We start from the raw sequence: 22370 nt of genomic DNA, 5'->3' as shown, positions 1-22370 counted from the left end.
ATTCAAAGTAACTCACGGGGTTTGCACCGCTTGTTAAAATGCCCAGGTTTGGAAGGCAGGTTTCGTCCAGTCCAAACCCGAGCACAGTCGAATAAGTCCAGAGAACGAGAAAGGGTATGGGCAACCAATTCGGCGGGAGGACGATGTGAATCGTCGACAGGTGCGGCCAGGTGACGGGTTTGTGTTACCAGCTTGTGTTGCAGGGACGGCGAGTCAGGTGTGTAAGATGGGATGAAATGACAATAATTATACTGCTCCAAAGCAGCTCAGACTCTCTGGGGATATGATATAACCAAAAATTCTATCTTTGTTGATGCTCTAGCGCAGAAGCACACAATGTCGCGACCTTGAACGCCGGGTAGAAACATAAATAACAAACGAAACAAAATACAGCAAGCCAAAGGGCTAACCCAAAGTGCGAAGAGAACAGAAAACAAAAAGGGTTAGGGTTCTGTCAACTCGGTGAAGCAGCAGGAAACCGTCAACTTTCAACTCATGCCCATTAACCAACATTAAAGAAGCAGAGCCAGTTGAGAAAGTAAGGCGAAGAAGGAAGAAAAGAAGAAAAGAAAAGGTAAATAGACAAAAGAAGCCCCGAAACCAAATATCGGTGAAAAAGTAATAAACATAACCCAAACAATACTCAATACAATCCTATCGGGAAAGAATATATTCATTTATTTCGCCTCTGTCCGCTCGTCGTGGTGTTGACGTCTGCTGCGATTGTCGCGTTGGTCGCGTTCGCGCGTTCGCCCGACGTTGCGGCGTTGTCTAATCCTCCCATTCCTCGTCGAGCTGGTCGATCAGACGGTTCTCATCTTCGCGGTTGCGGCCGTTTGGCGAGGTAGACAGGGTTCGGTAGCCGTCCCGCTGGGGCAGGTGCCGCGTGCACGTTGACGTCAAGATGATGACAAAGTCCTGTATCCCGGGGAACACCAGAAGAGCGAAAAAAAAGCACAGAGAAACAAAGTTAGTCGTAGCGTCCGTGTTGTTGGGGTTGGGCCAGCTTGGCGGCGGCAGAACCCCAGAACAGGTCGTCACCACCGGAGCCAGGCAGCATGCGGTCTTGCTCCTCGTCGTCGTCACTGCTGCCCGTCCCGAAAGCGCCGCTACCGCCTCTACCGCCGCCACTGCCAAAACGGCGTCCGCAGAGGATACGCACCCTGACAAAACTCCAGATGCCCAGCCAGATGGTGTGGTTCGGCAGCTGCCGCCAGCCACGCGCGTGGGCGACGGTGCGGTTATAGGCGACACCGCCGATAAAGTAGACGAGCAGGGCGACGCCCAGGATGATGGCGAAGACGCCACCGGGGCCGACACTGCCCGGCTTGTGGGGCTCGACGCCGGCGCAGGCGTGGGGCGAGCGGATTTTGAAGAAGTAGGCGCACTGGTCGGGCGTGCCAACAAACGAGACATGGGCAGTCGTATCGACGGGGTCGCGATCGCAGAGGAAGGCGAACGTGGCGGACTTCCGGCGGGTCGTCGACAGCGTAGAGGACGGCGATGACTGTGTCGAGAACATGGGCTCACTGTCAATCTCGCGCTTCACTTTGTCGTTGTATTTGTTCGAACGGCTGCTGCCGGACTTGTCGCTGAGGTCTGGACACGGTGAGCCGCCGGTGTACTGCAGGACAAGTTCGCGGCCGCGGGACACGAGCACGGACGATTCTTGGCTGGCTTTGTTAGCATGTGACGGTGCGGAGGAGGAAGGCAGGGAGATAAGAGGGCAACGGAGAGGAAAAGGAAAACAAAGGAAAACAAAAGCAAAAACAAAAAAAAAAAAAAGGAAAGGGAAGAGGTCGGGTCTGTGCCTCCGGTCATACCCCAACGAGAACGTGTTGCCATCCAGTTCGTAGTAGGCGCTCACGTTGGCCCACAGGTCGCGGTCGACGCCCTTGACGTCCTTGACAGGCTTCACGACGGCGGCGCATATGTTGAGCGTAAAGTTGGCGCCGTAGTCGTGGCCGCGGGCGACATAATCCGTCGTCAGCACGCCGGCCTTGTGCTTCTTTCCGCCCACGGCGGGCGGCAGCGCAATATCATGGCGCAGGTCGTAGAAAGCACCACTGGTCGAGGAAGCAGTGCAGGGGATGGTGCTGGTTGTCTTGGCAGGCAACGTCGTGTCAGTGGGCGCAGCGATAGGTGTAGCGGCGGCGTTGGCGGCGGACGGCAGCGAGACCACTGCGGCGAGGGCCGAAAATATTAATGGTGACCGAGGGAGCTGCATTGTGTGAGAAGGCGGAGGATGACGACGAGAGCCAACGAGGGTATGGAGAGAGAGGTCTTGAACAACAGCGCTCGCACGCTGGACGTCGGTCGTTGTCGCTCTTGATTTCGAAGGGGTTATCGGATGCAAAGGGCTCTGGAGCGTAGAATACACGCCTGGTGCAAGCAACCACCAGGAGTGACACACCAGTCGGCCGGGATAAATGAGGCTCGGCGGCGGGTCGTGTCAGCAAGACGTAGGGCTGATGCAGGTTGGGTAACAATGCAGTGTGAAGAGCCGGGAGACGGATGCTTCCTTTCCAGCGGAACAGCAAACTGAGGATATCGTGTAGGGCGGAGGTGGTCGGCGAGAGTCGACGAGTAGGGTGATGAGATAACGACGAGATGGCAGCTGATGAAAGTGGGAGTGTTGTTGACGAATCTTCGAAATAGGAGAAACGAGGCCGCGCAACGTCGCCAAAGGCACCTCATTGGCTCACTGGCGGCACGCAGCCTCCTTTTGGCCAATCAGCGTAAGATGACATAATTGTGTGCTTACGTAAAATTCTGCTTCGCTGTGATTCGTTCGCACTTTCTACTTTTAGCGTGTTTGGCGAAGAGATCGTCCCTCTACTTGGCTGCGAGCGGCAGGAAGCCACCCGGCAGTGACTAACAAACACTGCTCGAGACATGTGAAGTTGTGACACAGGACAACAGATACGGAGGATAAGCCGGGGACGACGCCGGCGAGGAGGGTTTTGATTCCTTGATTTCGTCCAATACCGTCCACGTTTGCTATTCGAGCAGGGCATTTAATGAGTTGTGTGCGAAGAGTTGCTTTGTCTTCTCCATCTTCCTATATCTCAACTGTCCATCTCCAAAGACTGCTCTTCATCATATCCGCTTGCCTTTGGTCACCAGCTGCGGCCCATTCAGGCCAACACCCAGCAGAAACGCGAGCCGCATCGACGCGCCGACGTACACAAACGGCACGTTGCCCCAGCCCATAGCGTTCCACTGGTCTGCGCGCCAGTAGATGTCACCTCCGAGCGGCCGCAGCGAGTACAGGTGGCCCAGGTCGGCCACCAGCAGGCCAAACAGCAACGTGCGCCACACGCGGCGGTCGGCGGTGGTGCGCAGGACGAGGGCCTCGTTGAGCGTGAAAAGCAGGTACAGGTTGGCCAGCTGCGAGAGCACGACAGACGTCACAATGGGGACGTTGCCGGCGGCATCAGTCGCGGTCGACGCCGCGTGCGTCATGGCCAGGTAATCGTGTTGGCGAAAGTGCGCATAAAAGGCGCCGGCGAGGGCCGCAATGGGCTCGATCGTGAGAAAAAAGAGCCGGTAGAGGGCCGGCAGCGGGACGGAGGCCGTGACCGGCGTCGGCCTTTTCTTGGCTTCGGGCTTCTTTGCGTCGGACATGGCGGTGCAGCTGTGGGCAGGAGGCGTCGCTGGAGAGGTGGTAGGGTCGAGGCTGGCGAGAGTGTCAGAATTTGCGGTTTGAGGTGAAAGGTGAGACGTTCAAGAAAACTGGAGGCGGAACTAAAATGCGGTGACGCACTGAGCTAAGTCGGGCCCGCTGCGAACCACCCTAAAATCCTAAAATACACTACAAACCATATCCACGGATGAGACAGGCATGCAACATATCCTCGTCAGAGCGTCATACGTAAGCAGTTTGTAAATGTAAGTTTGAACACGCTGTTGTGACCTCTGTAGTTGGCGACCTTCTCAATTGGGACATGTGGGGCTTCGAACTCGTTGTTGATTGGCCCCGCCCTCGCAGCCTCTTTGACGACCGCATATAAATTCAACTCGTCTTTCTCGACGTCTCTTTCTTGTACTCTTGACTTCTTACCCTTCTTTCACTTTTTTTCATTTTCTTATTCTCGTTACCCTTTTATAGTAGAGATTTGGTTCTTTTCCTAGACCCTTATCTTTGTTACCACTACTGTCACGCGTAGACTCCCTTTACGGGAGTCTAGTATCACACCAAGTCACGTACCGCTTAACTAAAACATGTAACGGTTATATTAGACCTTTTCTCCGACCTCAAGTTTATATAGATAGTTTATAGAATTAATAATCATTTATTGTATATTATATCATACTATTATTTAAGACTTACACTATTATACGGTATTTTAAATCGTGATATATGTGAGACCTTATTTCTTGTTCCGTTACTTAGTATCTCGAAGCTAGTGACGTACTACACTTATATGTAACACATTGGTTAGTTTTGTGTTAGTAGGGTAGGTATCTTATTTAGTTTTAGTATAAATACTCCTTACACTTTTTTTACTTATCCTACTAACCCCTTAATATAGTGTTCGTTAAAAAATGTATAAAGTAAATAATAAAAACGCTTTTACGGTACCCGACTTTCTGCTTTACTCCACCTTTTTATTTTAACTCCCCCTCGTCACCGCCCTCGAACTACCGCCGGCAGGCCTTGACAATGCTCTGCAGCTTGTCGTTGCGGGCCTTAAAGCCACTGCCCAGCTTGGCAATGTCGGCGTCGGCCCAGCCGGCGCGCTTGTCGGCCATATCGCGGAAGCCCTTGCCGTCTCGCGCGCTCTTGGCAATACCGCGCACGCCAAAGGGCATGCCCATGACAGCAAAGAGGGCGGAGCTGGGGTCGTCGACGACCGAGTAGACGCCAAAGGCGGCGTTGCCGAGCTCGCCGATGATGGTAACGGCACGCGCGAGGCTGGTCAGGCCGGCGGCCATGGCGGCCTCCTCGCCGATAAAGGGGACGACGAAGAGCAGGGCGCCGACAATTTCCAGGATGAAATTCTTACGCTTCTCCTTGTCCTCCTCCTCCTGCTTCTCGGCGAGCACCTTGACCTGCTCCATGCCGTCGACGGCCTGGACAAGTAAAAAGACGGGTACGGACATGACCTGGACGACATCGGCGGCGAGGCCGTCAAAGATGCCGAGTATAACGTCGAGGCGGCGGGCGAGCAGGGCATTCTCCAAGTCGTCGACGTTGCCAATAGTGTTGGTGATGACGTCCTTGGGGTTAGGGATAACGACGTCGGCCTTGACCTCGGGGTAGCCGTACCACTCGCGCGCGCCGGCGGTAAGCGGGCACGAGGTGGTGTCGTCGGAGTAACACGTCTCGGTTTCGTGGTAGGTGCCCTTAAAGTCGAGCCAGTCAGCGGGGATGCCGTAGTCCTTGAGCAGCTCAGCAGCGAAGCCGTCGGCATCGCGCAAGACTAGCGTGACCTTGACGAAGCCCTTGTGGATCGACTCCTTTATCTGGTCGCAGGGCGCCTTCTTGGTTAGGGGCGTCAAGTCGTCGGTAAGGGCGCAGTCGAAGTCTACGAACGTTAATAAGGTAAAAAGAAGAAAAAATAGAAGAAAAGAAAAGAAGAAGAAAAAAAAAGACGACGAAGGAGGACATACACTTTAGACCGTCGCCCTTGATGGCGAGAAAGTTGTCAATTACGGCCGGCACCATATTCTTCATGTAACGCACATAGTCGCCAAATTTAGCGTCGTAACTGTTGTTGGCGTCGTTGTAACGCGTGTACGCGTCGTCAAGCATGCTGCCGAGCACGCCCAGCGTAAAGTAGTTGGCGCAGTGGCTGCTCATACCGCCCGCCACGTCCTTGGCCAGGTCGTCAAAGGTCGTGTACACCTTACTCACGTCGCACAGCATCGTTCCGCTGCCGTCGCTGTTATCGTCGTCGCTACCCGTGCCGTCGTCGGCCGTCTTGCCGTTGCCACCAGGCCCAAAGTCTGCCACGAGGTCGACGGCCCAGTCCGACGTGCCCCCAAAATTGAGCCCGCGCCACTTGCTCGCACGGCTGCTGTAGCTGTCGTCCGTGAGGTACGAGACCCACTGCATGTCGTCGTATACGAGGATATCGCCCTCGTCCTGGAACTGCTGGATGCTGCGCGCGTCGTACGTGTCCGGGTCCACGGCGCTCATCAGGATCTGGTTGATTTCAAAGTTAGAAATGTAGCCGGCCCTACACTGTTAGTAAACTGTTAGAATTCTTATGTGTGGAACAGTAAGACATCCGTGAACGTACGTATTGGTGCAGGGACCCGGGGCGGCATTCGAGTTGAGCCGGTCGCCCGTGAACGTGCACATGGGCCCCGTGCAGCCGGCTTGGCTCATGGCAAAGCTGCGTCCGTAGCGGGCCATGCCCACAATGACCTTGTCGGACGAGACACCGGCCTTGGTGATGAGGCCCAGCGCCGTCATGGTCTCGGTCAGGTTGACGTGGCTGCGCATGCAGCTGCCTGATTTGCAACCGGGACTGTACGGAGTACCGTTAGTACGACAGTGTTTCATGTATTTTATGGTATTTTATAGGACGTTAGTCTGGACGTTGTCTTTGCCACGTACGTCGAGTACTGGTTACCGTAATCCCATTGGCAGTGTAAATCATAAGTCATGTAAATAATATAGTCGACCACCTGCGCCATATCCTTAATGGGGAAGTGCTGTAGGTACCAGTACGAGGCCGGTGCGGCCATAGACAGCGTCTTGTTCTTAGGCAACAGAGAGCGCATCGTCTTGAGGAACTCGAGGTAGTTGCTGCCTTCCGTCACGGGATCGCCCGCAGGCGTGCCGGGGATATCAGTGGCCTATGCATGTCAGTAAGGGCAGCAAGGGTGCATAACAAAAATATAAGATATAAAGGGACATACACCCGGGTATTCCCAGTCAAAGTCCACGCCGTCGAGTCCGTTATTGACTACAAACTGGACAATGTTCTTGGCCGCCACGCCACGGCTGCCCTGGCTGTGGACAATCCGACGGAAGACGCCGTAAGTGGAAGGCGCATTGGAGAAGCCCCAGCCGCCAAACGAAATGATACGGCGGATGCCCTGTAGCTTCTTGAGCCCGTCAAACTGGCCCTGGGCGCCGCTGGCGTCTACCTGGAAGTCGTTGGTAATATTGCCAAAGGCAAAGTGCACGGTCGAGTAGGAGCCGCCGCCAGGCGGCGCGACGGCCGGGTCGGCGATGCGGGAAATGTCCATGTTGAGACAGGGCCGCGAGTCGACGTTCCAGGCCTCAAAGTAGGCGACGGTGCGGAACGTGCGCGGCGGCGAGGCGTTATTAGTAATATTCATGCCGCAGCTGGAGACGCAGCCGTTGCTGCCGGGCCGGGCCGCGCCGGGCCCACCGTTAAGGATCGGGGCCGGCACGCAAAAGTCGCTGTCGATACCACAGTTACCCCATACGTTGCAACACACGTTGAGCGGGCACGGGTTGACGTCGGCGAGCGCCGTACCGTCTTTAGGCCGCACGGTGCCGGGCTTAAGGGGCCCGCACGCGGCCGTCGCGACGGGTATAGGCAGCGGCGGGTCGCCGTCGCTAAGGCAGATACGCATTTTCTTTTGTAGGGCCGGACACGGCAGCCAGCCCCAGATGTTCTTGTTGTACTTGTCGAGTAGCTTGATGTCGGCGATGGCATGCGCCGCGGCGATAGCGGCGCAATTGTCGCCCGGCTGGGTCTCGTACACGAAGCAGCTGCCGTCGGCGTTCTTCTTGGGCGACAGATCCGGCATCTTGCCGTGCCCGCAGCACACGTACTGGCCCTGCTGCAGGTTGCTGCAAAAGTCGGGGTCGCCGCCGTTGCTCGCCGTCAGATCGGCCACCGTCACATCGCCGCCGCACTTGGCTGCCAGCTGGCTGCAGTACTCTTTGCCCTGCTGCTGCACGTACGCGCACGTTCCGTCTGTCTTGGCCGGCAGGGCCGTGTCCGGCAGGCTGCCCGGCGAACAGCAGACACGCTGGTTGGCCTGCAGCGTGCTACAGATGTTGGGATCGCCGCCGTTAAAGCGGATAAAATCGTCCGTACTGATACCGCAGGCCTGTGCTGTCTGCTGGCAGCCCTGGGTTGGTACCACCTTGCGCACTTGGCAGTCGTTGCGTTTGCGTAGAGCCGTTGTCCCGTTGACTGTCCCGTTGACTGTCCCGTTGACTGTTCTCGTCGCCGCGCCGTTGAGCCCGGAGCTGCCAACATCGCCGCCGTGCAGCAGACCCGGAAGCATACCGAGCTCGACGCGACCAAGAGACCGTTCCGTGTACGACGTGCCGTTAACGCAGTAGCCCCGGTGCCACTCGCGGAGCACCGTCTGCACGGCCAAGGCGTCGCCCGTCAGGTCGGCAAACACACCGAGCTGCTGCGAGCTGAGCTGCTCTTTACCGCACACCTGCACGGCCACCTGGCCGGGCGCAGCCTGAATGCTTTCGATGCGTAAAACGGTGGACTGGCTCATATGCTCGCGGACAAAGGCTGCCGCGGGCGCCTTATCGACCTGCGCGCCGACATAAACGCCCATGGTGACGTTGTTCGTCTTGGCAAATATGATGCTGGCCGTGCACGAGAGGTCCTGGGTCACAAACTGCGCCAGGTTCTCGGCCGAGGCGCGGATGTCGTCGACGTCGTCCACAGCAGGCACAGAAGATACACTCGACGCGCCTGCGGGCGACCACAGCAGCTGGAGCTCCCGTTGCGCCCTTGTCGGCTTGTCGACGTGGTCCATACACGTGGCGCCCGCCGCAAAGGTCGTGACCGAGCTGACGGCACTCGCATTGAAGCTCTTGAAGCTCTTGAAGCTCTTGCGCTTAAACAGGGCCGTGTCGTTGACAGGACCAGGTGCCGGCAGACTCACAGATGACGATGTAGACGCCGCGCAAGCCTGGACGATGGAACCAATCTCCGGGTCGTTCAGGGGCTGGTACAACATCACCTGGAAAAGGACCGTCTCGTTACACCGGTCAAGGTCACTGATCTGGCCATACGGCAGCCAGGATGTGCCATTAACAAAATCACATGGTAGCGGACAGTCCCGGACAGACTGCGGACTCTGTGCACGAACAAAAGCAGGGGAGATGGCCAGCAGCCACGGAAGGGGATGAATCCTCATCGTGGAAAGACAAGACAAGAAGGGAAAGAAGGCGTGACTGACAAAGAAAAGAATAGTAAGATAAACCAGGGCAGACCAAAAATGGCTGGTGTTGGAGTCGTGATCTGAACGAGAAATTTCCAATATTTCAAATGTGTGTCTGATGCCCATCCATATGTATACGATGCCGACTCCATCGGTCGTCTACGTCGGAGCCATTTTTGTCTAATGCTAAAGAAAGGCGGTCTCGACGTCGGCGACCTTTTTTCTCGCCCGGAATCCTTCCAATTGCAATGGGAGTACCAACACAACTGTTGGCTCATGCCGTGTGTATATACAGATTAAGAAGAACATAGCCGCGGCGAGATCCTTTGTGATGGCAACTAAAAGAGTCAAAAAAGTGAGGCACAGCACGGTTGTGCCTTGCATGCCGCGTGCGTTTTCGAATCCTGCATATGGCCATCTCGGCAGCGACTGCCGGTGGATGAAGTCGAGTTTATTTTGTGCCTTTCTTCGCTGGGCGAATTTATTAACGGCGTCATTGAGGTCACCGAGGCGGTCGCATATCGTGTGTTGGTCGCTAGAGCTGTTGTTCCTCGTGGTAATTTAAGAAAAAGGTCGACAATAACTGCGGCTGCTGTACCTGGGCGATTTTGTGTTTCGTTTTTATAAAGACCAGCCTTAGAGACACCTCCGTGGACGAGGATCGTCTCTTGGTCACCGCTCGACACGACTGCATGTCCTTTTTTGTCCTTTTTTGTTCTTTTTGTCCTTTTTTGAATACCATACACCGCCATGAAGCTTCCTCTCTTCCTGACGCTCTCCTGGGCGGTCTCGTGCCTGGCTTCCATGGGTGCAGGCCCCTATCAAAGTCAGTTGCGGCTTTCTTTTCGTTTCTTTTCGTACAGGACATGCCATCCTTGACCCTCGCTAACAGTGACAATGCAGCTGTGTATATCTGGTATGCCTACCAGATGGAGCTCCAGCTTTACGGCATCGGCAACACCCAGATTTTGGCCCACTGCCGCGGTTCCGGTGCAGGTGGCTCTTGCGCGTTTGACGAGTTCCTGCGCGATCTCGATGGCAACAAGGCCCAAAAGAAAACTGTTTGGAAAGGCTCGACGGACGTGGGCATGGTGACGGACTTTGACGTGGACAGCGTAGCGAAGAAGCTCGTCGACGCCAACTACGGGAGCTACTACGACTTGAAAACCCTGATGCCCGCTGTGATTCCGGACACGGGCAGCGCCCGTCCGTCTCTGGGTGAGATGATGCTGCCAATCGCAGACCGCGTCAACCAGGTCCGCAAAGACGCTGCGGCGCGCGGCGTGGACATTGCGGCCCGCCTTGACAAGATGAAGCTGTCCCTGGACCGGGTGCTGGCGTACCGCATCGCGGAGCAGGAAGCGCGGACAATTCCTAATCTTAAGGAGTACATGAAGAAACAACGCAGCATGCCAATGTACAAACTGGTGCTTAAAGACCCTCCGCCGACCAAGCCCGACGGCACGCCGTACGACAGCATTGATATGGACCGGACTGTCGCCGATAACAAGGCTTTGCACGACAGCATTACGCGCGGGAATTTGTTGGACGATATGAAAAAGTTTATTATTGGGGAGCTGAACCTTAGTGGTAAGGGTATTAAGGCGCAACTTAACCACTACGTCGCCATTAACGCTATTCAGGAATGCATCGGCCGCCTGAACGCAAACTGTTAGACGTGGGCGTTGTTGTCCTACGCGATGTAGGAAGTGGTACATGGGCAGAGCGTTTAGCCAGAAAGGACACGGTCTTAGTGGTATGTTGTGGTTGGAGCTGGTTAAAGATATAGTTGGGAAACAAAAAGGGTGTAAAGTAGATTTAGAAGATTATATAATAGCACGATCTACCCTGTCTCGACAGCTTCTGATCCTTTTCTCCGTCAAAAAAGACGGCTTACGATGTAATTTTATCCCGTGTTTGAGCCACCTATCCGCAGCCTGTTTTATAACTGGTAAATGTAATGCTGTTGGCTCCGGTTATTTTGTTTTCTTTGCCATTCACCCTACCATTTTCCTCGTTTCGACAATCTATCGATACAATCTGTCGATTCATAAAATCTCCCAAAAAGTGCACCTCTCACATCAAACTGATATTCCAAACACAAGCACGCAAATTCACCATGGCAGCGCTCGACGCCGAGTTTCACCTCTTTCCAGAGCTCCCCTATGAAGTCCGCGCGGCCATATGGGAGCTCTGCCTGCCACACCGCGTGGAGGAGCTTGAATGCCCCCATCGTTACATCCGCTGGCCGTACATTGGCTGCACGCTGTTCAGCGCCCACATGGCCAATCGCCGCCCGCCGGCCATCTCGCGCGTGTGCCACGAGGCACGCAAGATTGCACTGCAGACAGGCGAGGCATACGCACGGTATGTGACATCCTTGGCGGAACGCTTCCCCGTCGCGCCCGACCGGATGGAGCGCTACAACAGCCACAAATGGTACATGCCCGTCGACGCGACACGGTACCAGCCGCATTACACGCTAGGCCCGGGTGACGGCGCGCGGGGCGGTGTCGATAATGCGCTGTGGACGCTGCCCGGCCGCTCGTCGCTGCATCTTAACCACACCGAAGACTACCAGTACGACACGGAGATTACGTGGGAGTTGGAGGAGCCCGTCGCCTGCCTGCACTGGTACGCTCAACACCTCCGCGCCACGTCCGTGTCCATCATGGCGGACCTGATCCTGCCCTTTTACGAGAACAGCCTGCGCCGCGGCCCCGTCGTCGACGTCCCCATGATCCGCGCGTTGCGGCGGGCGCTGTCATATGCAGCCGTCGTCCTACACGTGCCCATACACCTCACGTCCGCCACGGTGGCCCGCCAGTCTGGCCTCTTTGGCCTCTTGGGCGACGCACCGTTACAGCTCGTCAACCCGGCCACGGACTGGGCGCGCGTCGAGCAGTTCAAGGCGTTGTGGCGCGCCCACGGCCCTTACGGCCATGCCAGCGACCGCGACGCCATCCGTGACTTCACAGTTACCCTTGCCAGCCAGCAAGGGTTTGCGGCACGCTGCCGGCTGTGGCTCGACGATGTCGAAAAGGTCTGGGTTAACCGGTTACACGACGCCGACGGCCGCGAGGGCCTGGCGAAGGACGAAGTTAACGAGGCCGACGATATGCCCAAGCCGGACGAGGACAGCGTCTGGACGGGCTCCAACGACTGGGACCCGTGGGTGCGCGACATTGACTGGGAGAGGAGCAACATTGCGGCGCCCACGCAGTACATGGTCGACCTCGCGACCCGCTCGCTCAACAAGTCAAATCCCTGGGTCCAGGCCCAGCTAGCACAGATGCCGCAGTTTGTCCCGCACGTTATGTTCCGGTATTGCGACGCAAAGTGCTATCTGTCAAAAGAGGAGCGGCCGGCGCGCCCGATTAAAGGCTAGCCGGCGTAGGCTGTTAAGGGGTCTGTTTATACGTCTTTAAAACATATAACTATCGTCCCAGCTGCTTCGGTCTCTAGGGTAGGCTACCAAAATCGGGCCATTCAGGAAAATGACAACTGTAGGTACATAGTACTTCGAAGGGACAAACCCCTCACTGCAGCGACCACCAGAAGCGGCGGCGGTCCGCGCCAGACAAAAGTGGCGGCCACAACAGCGCTTTCTCGCTTTAAAGTGTAAAATCTGTGTACCACGTACAGCATAGTCCGAACAGAGATGAAAGGTCACCTAGATCGTATTTGAGACCATTGGCATTCGACAAACCGCTTCTTAGAATGTCCCTGCTCTCATGCACTTCGCCATGACTCGTCTGTGATCCATATCAAATATCTACCCTGCTGAAACTGGTCTGATGAGCAGCCAAATAGGACGGTTACAGGAAGTCAAGAAAATGAAAGTAGAAAAAATACAACGCTAAGACTGAGGTTGTAAATCACCATCGAACGTTGTTTCGTTGCGGTCACTCTCTGATCATCCTGAACGGAAGCATGTTTGTTTTAGTGTGAGATATAAACTAGATAAGTGGCTAAGAAAGGCGGACAACAATAATTAAATATATGAAATGAAATTATAAGGGAAGTTGATCTTCTCAGAATAACAGGATGAAAAAAAGACACCAAAAAATACTATAAGTAATAAAAAGACAAAGTGTACGTCGTAGACAGAAGCATTCTCATAGTTCATAGTGTCTACAGAGGGCATTCGGATGCTTTGGGCCCGCGATGGGCGGCGATGACAACAAGGATCAAAGCGCCGGGCACCGTTTCAACATGACCGTATACAGCCACTCAAGGCCCCAGCCTGAAAAGCATGGGCTTTTGAGGGTGTCCTCATCTTTCTGCCAATCATTTTCTTTCCTGTTTCCGGGAATCCCCTGACGACGTTCAGACCTTCACTTTTGAGGACAAACAAACCTAACATCTGATTTCACTCCGATCGATCCGTGCTGCAAGTCCGATGTGTACGATGAGGACCACATGCACCGTATTCAATCTTTGTAGCGGATCCAATTGGACTGATTTGATATTTTAAATTTGCTTGTAAAGTCTAGGATACGAAAAAGGACTGTGTAAGTAGTAGTGTAGAAAATCTGCGGCCAAGGCAAAATCATGTTTATTGTAACAAGATACCGTTTTCATTTTTATTTATGTGTATTATTCGTAGTCCAGGGCGTGTCGATATCTCACGTTGTCTTTTGCTTGCGTCTTTGCCGAGTCGCGACACCTGTTTGCCTTGTGCGCAACCTGGACACGGCAAAATGCGGTTTTACGCCGATCAAACCGTGTCAGAACAGGCTCTTCCCTAGGGAAAACAAGAAAACCGCAACCGCCCTCGTAACCGCCTGCCCTCCGAGCATGACTCGTCAAGCTCGTCAATTTCAGACATCGTCTCAAACTCGTCGTAACTTTCCTTGGCCGGATTGACAGGGCGTAAATGCAAGTTGAAGCGACCCCCCCCCCCCCCCGGCTCACTCTGTGCACCTGTCTGGTACATGACTCTGACATGCGACGACCTCTCGGCCATGCCCAGGCTTTGCTGCCTGCGCGTTTCTGGATGACGATTCAACCGCGTAGACGAGCATAACTCGCTTCGTCATATACCTCGTCCCGGCTTTTTTTGTGCTTGGTGTCCACTCCGCCTGTGTAGTGATCCTCGTCAGGGGGTAGAAAGATGGCAAGACGACACATGGCGGTCGTTAGAGGATGAATGGTGATGTGTAAGGAGATCCGAAAAAAAGAAGAAGCGCAGGTTACCGCCCGTGCGATTGTTTACTCCTTGCGGCCTGTCCACGACAGACCGCGAGAGGTACAAATAGAACAGACTCGTCCATCAAGCATCATTCCCATTCTGTTTTGATCCTCATCCAGCAACTCAACGTCCACTATTCTTTTCTCTTCTTCTCTTGCATTCATTCACTTCTACACGACCCGGTGTCGTCAGTTTTATAACACTATTTAATTTCGTCAACTACAGTACTGTGTACTTTCCTCAAACCGCCAACATGGTTCGCATCGCTGTCGTCCTTTCCTGTACGCATCCATATCTACCTAACCCCTCCTGCAATGCTTCTTTTATTTTCTCTGCTAACCCTCGTCTTCCAGTCGCCGTCTCGGCCCTGGCCCTCGTCACCCCCAACAATGCGGGCGCTAAGAACGTCGGTGCCGGCAACGGTGCCCAGTTCATCACCGGCGGCTGCGTCAACAACGCCGACTGCGGCTCTGCTTGCTGCGCCAACAACGGCCAGGGCGCCGGCGTGTGCTCGGCCGAGGCCGCCGCGCTGCAGAATGGCAAGCAGGGCTGCGGGTTTGCCGACCCCAACGCCACCGGGACGATTGCTGCCGCCAAGGCGCAGGTGGCCAAGCAGGGCTTCTAAGGTGATTCAGGGACGGAACAACTTGGAAAGGTTCAGGTTTCGTAAGGCGGCGTTTGGGTTTGGTTTTGGCACTTTGGACCGTCGGGAGTACGGCCAACGATAGCATGGCTCTCATGACGAGATTAGAAAAAAAAGAACGAAAATCAATAAAACGATAACCAAAAAGGTGTCGGCCCATTTGTCGGATGCTCGTAAACAAAAAACCATAAAAGAGAGCTGGCTGTTGCATAGCTAAGGAAGCAAACCGCAAAGCAGCAGCCGGGAAAGACAAAGCCATTATGAATGGAAAAACAACAGAAAACGGACGTTGCGCCAAGATACAAAATACGATAAGAAAGCCCAAATCCTGGCCGCCGTCCATCATGAGCATCGTGCGCCAAAGACGTTTGCCCTTTTCATTTTTCTCGTGTTTTCCTAAATGGTAGCTTTCGCAAAGCATACCAACTCGCCGGGTATCATCAAACAAATAACAAAAAGGCGTTTACCGCGCTCGTAAAGCGAGCGGCCATTCTTCGTCAAGACCGCCGTCGTTGCGACCGCACCACGTACTCATCTCTGTGACGGTACCGGTCGTGGCGGATGCGGGTGGCCGCCAGGTGGTCCCAAGGAAACAGGACGGGCCGTAATGTCTCCCAGCGTGTACCGTAGCCCAGCGCGCGCGGGTCGCCCTCCTTGAAAGGGTACGGGTTGCCAACGGACTCCGCCCAGACGGCTTTGCTAGGATCGGCCTTCTTTTTTTGGACGGTCTTGGGGCCGGCCGCCTCCCCACTCTCCTCGCCGTCGCCCCGTCTCACGATGACCATAAAGTCCTCGCCACGGATCCGGCTGTCGTGCACGTCCTCCAGCGTCTCCATGGGCCACAGGGCCTGGCCGCCGCGCACACCATACACGGAAATGGTGCTGCGCGGCGTGTCGCCCTCGTAGAAGCCTTCGTCGATCACTGCGTCGATACTGACGCTCCAACCAGCGGCAACGGACGAGTTGGCTGCGTCTCTGGTCGTGTCGTTGTTGTTGTTGGCCGGGATGAGGCCGTCGCGCTCGGTCAGCAGGTGCCGCCAGCGCGGAAGGCGGTACTCTTTGCGGGCCGAGTAGGACGCAAACAGGCTGCCGAGACGGCGGTGGCGACGGTGCTGCGGCATAAACAGCGTCCCCTCGCCTTCTTGAAGCTCCTCGTCCTCCTCCAAGAACAGGAGCCGTGCGGCCTCTGCTTCCTCGAGGTCGGCCCGCTCCGCCTGTGCCAACCGCTCAGCACGCTCGGCGGCCGCAAACACGTCATCATACGTATCCATGTCGGCATCCCAGAAACCCATGTTGACCATCATTGCCTCGACCGAGCTGGGGCGGTGCCTGTCTGCGGCGAGCATGTTTGTGTCGTGGTGCACGTAGCACAGCTCCTTCCAACCACTTCCTGCATGCAGCAGCTCGGTGAGCATCTCGTGTGGAGCGGCCAGGCTGACGGGCGGCGGAGGGTGACTGGTGACACTCATGTTGTACATGTTGACGCTCGGGAGGTTGTGGCAGCGCGTAGACTTATGAACGCGGCACGGCAGTGCGGGCAGGACGGTGAGGCGGTCGAGGCAGAGGCCCGGAAGCAAGCGCATAAGACCACCAAGAAGTAGAAATCGCTGTCGAAACTGTTGTTGTTGCTGCGGCTGTTGCTGTTGTTGTGTGGACGAAAAAGCAGACGATGAAGGCGTCGAGTTGTCTTCCGGGACGGTTGGTAGGGGCGGCAGAGACGGCAGTCTCTGGTGGACAAACAGGCCGCCCTCGCGCACACGCACCTCGCGCACCAGGCTGCGCTGGGCCGGCGTTGCAAAGACACCACCCAAAACGTCCAGCATCGTCGCGGCGTCTTCAAAGTTGAACAGGACCTGGCCGATCCAAGCGTTGTCGCTGACGAGCTCGCGCGTGATCTGGCGGCAGACAAGAAAGAGCGCCATGGAGTGGCGTGCGGGCTTGACGTGGGTAGTGACGCGACCGGGCGTCATCCGGCACTGGCTGTGCTGGACTTCGTCGGCCTCGTCAGGCTCCGGCGACAATGTCCTGGACGACGACGCAGACCCCGAACACGGGGAGTCCGTAGGCGGTGCGCATGTGACGCGTCGGCCCATGGTGAGGCGTGTCGAGTAAAAGACATAGGCGTAAATCTCGTCGCGAATTTCCTGGGGCAGAGTCAAGAGACGACTTGTCTGGCACTGGCCAAAGGCGCGTGTTGGCTTGGGATGTGTTGTGATCACGGATTGGTGCTGTGGGTGGCGGCTGTTGGGATAGGACTGGTCGACGTCAACCATGGTCGGACTACCGCGCGCGGTCCCATTCTCGTATCTGTTCTCATATTTGCTCTCATATTTGCTCTCATATTTGCTCTCATATTTGTCCTCATATTCATGATCATGCTTATAACCACGACTGTTTCCACGATTGAAGCGGTTGGACAGAGATGAGCTGCTGCGCAAATCGATGTCCGAGGTGCTGTGCAGCAGCTCAATGTGACGGATACTGCGGATGGCCCGGAGGACTGGTTGCGAGATCTTCTTGGAGATGCTCACAGGGTACGAGGAGTTGACAGAGTAGGCGGCTTCCTGCGACGATTCTGCGTAGCACGTACTCCGGGATACGGACCGGGCAGTTTCCGCAACACTTTGTCGGCCATCCAAGAGTCCGTCTTTGTCAAGGATTTCGCGTCTCTTTCCAGGCCGTTTCCACCGCGGGAAGACCGGCCGAACAGACAGTTTTCTTCCAGCGTTAGAGAGGCTATTCGAAAGTCGATCGCGAAGAATGAGAAACAAACTCACCTCTTGCCATCATCGCGGTGGCTGAATAGTGACCAATAGGCCACATTGGGGCTGGAGTTGTAACACGCCATGGCAAGAGCTGTGAGAAAAATGGCGGAAGTCTTGTGTGCTGCCGGTGCCTTCGTGGTGAAATTGACAACAGATGAGATGTAGATGGTACAACCAAGGCAACAACTCCCCGCGGCGATGCTGGTCTCGACGACACCCTTGAGCTTTAATATACGCTCAATGGGCGTAAAAGAGGCCCCTTGTGCAGTCGTAAGCGTCGTCTCCCTTTACTGAGGCTGTATCATATGTTGTTGTAGCTGTTTGTCGTCCCCCGTTTGGATGCCGTTTGCTATCTGTCGTTTGGTGAGTCCTCCAGTTCGGGCCCGTTTGCATTTGCGTGTCTGTTCTTCTTCGCTGTGGTGACGGTTTGCTTTCTTCGTCCGCTTGCCTGGGTCTGAATGTGAACTTGCCGCCCTTTTGGTTGATTTGTTTGGCCCGGGATGCTTGCTGATTGAGAGTCGCGCGTTGGCCCAAGCAAGGAGCTAGGTGAGATGGAACGTACCTACACAATGACGAGAACGAAACAAAAGAAATATAAAAAGAAAGCAGAGAGAAAAACAGGGCAACAGAAACAGCTGATGGAGACCGAATTAAACCTCCGACGTGTGTCTTACACCCTCCTAGCACTGGCGAAAAAAAAAAAAAAAAAAAGAAAAGAAAGGAAAAAGAAANAAGGGGGAAATGATGCGCTTGAGAAAGTCTCCCTGCGTCTGTCGGTTTTCTTTTATTTTCTGTTTTCTGTTCACGCCATCTCTTCTTGGATGAGCGGCTGCGTACGGAGTACGGAGTACACGTTTTTGTCGTTTTATATGCTCTGTGCATGCAGGGTGCTGGCTGCGAACAGCTTTCGAATGTGACAGATGCGTCCTAGCTTCCAAGCTATCCTGGGACTTACATGGGATTTACATGCGGCTTTTCCCAATGCCCGCCCTTGACCCCTGTCGTTGATACGCTCATGTGGCCCCGCCTCTCCCTTTTGTGAGGGCGGCTTCTGACTTTTTTGGCTTTCGCTGGTCGGTCTATTTTGTTCGTGCCCGCTTCGCACATCCTTTTCTGTTTGCGCATTGCTGCCCGCTTCATTGGACACCCATGTCATGAATTCCATTGTGCGTTTTCTCGTGCGATCCTTCCTCACATGCCGACCCTGTGAGGGGACCGGGAGGGGGGATGTTCACACCTTGCATGACGGGCCAAGCTCGTGGTCGGTTGGTGGACCAAGCAGAAAACATGCAAAAAAGGCAGACGGACCCTGCGCGGTGGCTCCAGAAAGACAAGTGGGCTGTGGGGCGAACAGAAGCAGCGAGAACGGCGAGAAGAGGCGCACTCCATACAAGGTATGAGCACGGGGCAGCACGTTTTGTGGGCAATCGTGCATGTGTGAACACAAAAAAACGGCGGATGGAGCAAGGCTGCAAGGGAGAGGAGCCTGCCTGGGAAACCTCACGACATGCAAGAGATCAGCGAATGGGCAAAACCGGAGGTTATTGTGTTACGCACTTGCACGAAAAGTGGAAAGGACCAGACGCAAAATGAGGAAAGAAGAATTGTTTGGAAATTACAAACGAAATAGGCTGACAATTGTTGGTGACATGCTCGGAAGGCAGGAAATCGTGGGCGCGAAAAACAAAAAAGGGACAATATGAACATAGCGAAGACACAAGCAAAGCTAGAACAAACTCAGCAGGGAGGCGGGAAACATGGATCATCGGACAGGGGTGCGTTTGGCGGAGAGGTTGAGTTTTGTTGAATTAGGGAATTTTGGTGGCGGCGAAAGGGCGACAGCTGGTCGCAAAAAACAAACAAAATGGTGACGTGCACAGGTGAGAACAGGGGGAAAGACGAGGAGACAGCCAAAAGGGGGGAAGAAGGAACATGCAGAGAAAACCAAGGTGAACAAAAAGGCGATGACAGGTGTTTTGTGAATATTCGACTGAGTTTGTTCATGTGTGCACCAGCCTTTTCTGCTGCCTGTGTCGGCGTCCCTTCTGTTTGCTTGGGCCTCCTGTTGGCTCTGACCCCAACATGCAGTATGCAAGGTGCATCACATCAAGGCCTCCCTTTGCTGGCCCAACAATGCCCCCTTCTCCGATACTAGAGCGATACCTCATCTTCCCTCGCCAAAGCGTTTGGCGCAAGGAGGCGGGAGTGGGCGAGAAGGGCTTTGCGGTCAGATCGCGCTCGTGTCGCCGTCTCCGTCTTGGGCTTGCATTGAGCGTGTAAGTGACATCGGAGCCGAAACGCCGCGTCATAACTCGTCAAATAAGGCACAGCAAAAAGAGTGTTGGCCACGCATATCGATCGCCACACAAGCCCGGTTCATTCGTTTTCTGCACTCTCCATCTTTTGAAATATGTCCTTTTCGCTTTCGTCTCAACTGTGTCGAGTTTTGGTTCTCAATCACAAGGTTGCCCTTATTTCCTGAGATGATAGTCAGGACGTGCAGACCCTGCTTTTAACTGAGGTCAAGGGAGAGGGCTTTTGAAGGTCCAAATCAAAGCAAGACATCCGCCACGACCAGCGTGAGACATGCAAGTTGAGACAAGCGCAAGGCAAAAAATAGAAGCAAGACATGGGCCCAGCCCTTAGGGCCCTCTAGTGTTACTGCCCACGCTGACGTGGAGCATCTAGGTGAGCTTGGAGGGGCGTGGAATCGGCGTGCGAAGAAGTCGAAATGAAGCAAGGTCACAACCCGGCCCGAGACAAGACAATCAATAGAGACAATCAATAGAGACAGCAGAGTGCAGTAGTAAGTACAGAAGCGGTTGCTCCAGACGCACCTCCCAGAGCCGTTTTATGTCGTTCATATCAGTTCACAGATTTTCCGACTTGAAGGTCTCGTCGAGACAAACAATGATGCGGTGGGGAAACGATGCTCCATGTGACATATGTTGTGAGCTGCGATGCCATCCACCACATGTCATCATCTGTCTGCCGGCGCTCGACCGTGGTGTCAATTTGTGTGGTTGGCGCGGTTGACCATAAAAAGGGAACGATTTTGTCGTCGCCGACATCGACGCTGTCCTTGCCAAGGCATGGCTGCTCATGGTCTCTCCTTGGCACAAGACTGCACGCCCGGTTGCTGGCTGGAAAGGTTGGGACATCGATCACCGCGGCGTCGCATGGCGAGCACAAGCCGCTCAAGTCACCTGGTTGCCGGCCTTGCGTATGAAACAGTCCCCGCTGCAGAGTTCCGTGCATTCTTTGCAACGACAAAAAAAGACACAAGATGCATGTTGTATGCGAGGGGCAACTCGTCGTCCTGCTTCCCGACCCCAATGATACACGCAGATGTTGGTTCGTCGAGCTCTGGCCTCCTTCACCAACACCCCGTTGTCGGCGGCCTGGCCACGTTGAAGTTGTTCTTTGCGGCCGTCTGGGGCGATTCGTGCCAATGCGTTGACAGTCCGGGTCTGTTTGCACATGCAGGCAAGTCCATGCGATGCAACAGCGAGAAGGATGGAATGCTCAGTGCGTTCTGCAAGGCGGGAAAATGAGGGGAAAGTGGGAGAAAAGAGCAGGCAAGAGTATCAAGCAAAACAGAAGAAGACAAAAAGACGAGGCAGATGCATCGCCAATGGCCTCGTTGCAGTTTCGGTCGAGCTGAAGAGAGACACGGCTGTCAATCTCCACTACAATGATTCAGACCAACGCATGGCGCATTCCTGGCTTCGTGGGTGGTGCATGTGGGTGCGTTCTGATTCTTCGTCGCCATGTTTTCCTATGTTCTCAATTCTGAGTCGACCGTCGTCGTTCTGCCCTCGCCCTTTTAGACATTCACGTTCGCCCCCTTTGCTGTGTCGTCAGATTTGCCAGTTCTGGGCAGTCGTTCCTTCCATCTCGCCAGTCCTGCTTGACTTTGGCCGTGGCAGGTGCTGATTGGCTCATGACGGGAAGGTGCAGCACAATGCATCGGTTGAGAGACTGCCTCGCATGCACCTTCAAAGTCCACCGCATTCTCGTCCTTTCCTACTCAGATCTACTATTCGCTCGTGTTGACATGCCCGCCTCGTCGCTCCTTCTGCTTCTGTAGACGGCGTGGCCGAGTCCGCTGACTGGCTGCTGGCCTCGGCCTGGCGCAGTTTCCTCTCTTCTTTCATGGCCTAATTACTTTCATACAGTGGCTCGAGTGGCTGGCTCTCGGTTGACCGACACGCTCGCACGATTCTTTGCCTGTGCCCGACTGAACCGGAACTTCCCATTCGCCTAGACAGAAAATTTCGCCTCCCGCTCAAAGAAAAGAAAAACCGTGAGAAGTTCTAGTTTTTCTAGCGCCCCCAACTGCCAATCCAGCGATAGAAGGCGCGGCCGTTGCATTTCATGGCGGCGTGGCGGCGCTGGTTGGTCGCGACTCCTATTTTAGTGCAAAAAAGTCTGCCTGCAAGGGCGAAAACAAAGACAGCAGGAGCACAAGGGAAAAGGGGAGAGGGAACCGCGGTGGCTCTTTCCGAATTTAAGGTGCGGCAAATCAGGGGGGCCCTCTTTCCAAGACCCAAACTCGTGTCCCACTTCCGTGGAAAGCACCTGGTTCGTGGAGCGCCTTCTGCTTCTCCAGACTTTTCGCTTCACCCGCGTTCTTGACGTT

At 54.9% G+C, this 22370-nt stretch overlaps 7 protein-coding genes across 7 annotated transcripts; 3 read left to right on the top strand and 4 right to left on the bottom strand.

Moving 5' to 3' along the window:
* Positions 1–970: 970 nt before the first annotated feature.
* Positions 971–2227, bottom strand: SPBR_07366 (cation-dependent mannose-6-phosphate receptor; the record flags this gene model as incomplete). The annotated part of the gene is made up of 2 exons (XM_040765620.1): positions 971–1673; positions 1824–2227. 2 exons carry the CDS (start codon positions 2225–2227, stop codon positions 971–973), a joined length of 1107 nt encoding a protein of 368 aa, XP_040617512.1.
* Positions 2228–3099: 872 nt separating this feature from the next.
* On the bottom strand, positions 3100–3627 carry SPBR_07922 (uncharacterized protein; the record flags this gene model as incomplete). Its single annotated transcript, XM_040766176.1, has 1 exon — positions 3100–3627. One exon carries the CDS (start codon positions 3625–3627, stop codon positions 3100–3102), a length of 528 nt encoding a protein of 175 aa, XP_040617511.1.
* Positions 3628–4644: 1017 nt separating this feature from the next.
* Positions 4645–9102, bottom strand: SPBR_06368 (uncharacterized protein; the record flags this gene model as incomplete). Its single annotated transcript, XM_040764625.1, has 5 exons — positions 4645–5531; positions 5617–6185; positions 6249–6479; positions 6569–6810; positions 6874–9102. 5 exons carry the CDS (start codon positions 9100–9102, stop codon positions 4645–4647), a joined length of 4158 nt encoding a protein of 1385 aa, XP_040617510.1.
* Positions 9103–9876: 774 nt separating this feature from the next.
* SPBR_07658 (uncharacterized protein) lies at positions 9877–10802 on the top strand (the record flags this gene model as incomplete). Its single annotated transcript, XM_040765912.1, has 2 exons — positions 9877–9952; positions 10030–10802. The coding sequence occupies 2 exons, from the start codon at positions 9877–9879 to the stop codon at positions 10800–10802; spliced, it is 849 nt and encodes a 282-aa protein (XP_040617509.1).
* A 443-nt stretch (positions 10803–11245) lies between these two features.
* SPBR_07354 (uncharacterized protein) lies at positions 11246–12514 on the top strand (the record flags this gene model as incomplete). The annotated part of the gene is made up of 1 exon (XM_040765608.1): positions 11246–12514. The coding sequence occupies one exon, from the start codon at positions 11246–11248 to the stop codon at positions 12512–12514; it is 1269 nt and encodes a 422-aa protein (XP_040617508.1).
* Positions 12515–14573: 2059 nt separating this feature from the next.
* Positions 14574–14945, top strand: SPBR_07995 (uncharacterized protein; the record flags this gene model as incomplete). The annotated part of the gene is made up of 2 exons (XM_040766246.1): positions 14574–14601; positions 14674–14945. 2 exons carry the CDS (start codon positions 14574–14576, stop codon positions 14943–14945), a joined length of 300 nt encoding a protein of 99 aa, XP_040617507.1.
* Positions 14946–15460: 515 nt separating this feature from the next.
* On the bottom strand, positions 15461–17753 carry SPBR_06728 (uncharacterized protein; the record flags this gene model as incomplete). The annotated part of the gene is made up of 2 exons (XM_040764984.1): positions 15461–17538; positions 17741–17753. The coding sequence occupies 2 exons, from the start codon at positions 17751–17753 to the stop codon at positions 15461–15463; spliced, it is 2091 nt and encodes a 696-aa protein (XP_040617506.1).
* Between the last annotated feature and the right edge of the window lie 4617 nt (positions 17754–22370).

This window comes from Sporothrix brasiliensis (assembly GCF_000820605.1).
Source record: "Sporothrix brasiliensis 5110 chromosome Unknown Cont20, whole genome shotgun sequence".
In the NCBI taxonomy this organism is placed as follows: Eukaryota; Fungi; Ascomycota; class Sordariomycetes; order Ophiostomatales; family Ophiostomataceae; genus Sporothrix; species Sporothrix brasiliensis.
Note: the sequence above shows the minus strand (reverse complement) of the source record. Positions and strands in the feature narration are given on the sequence as shown.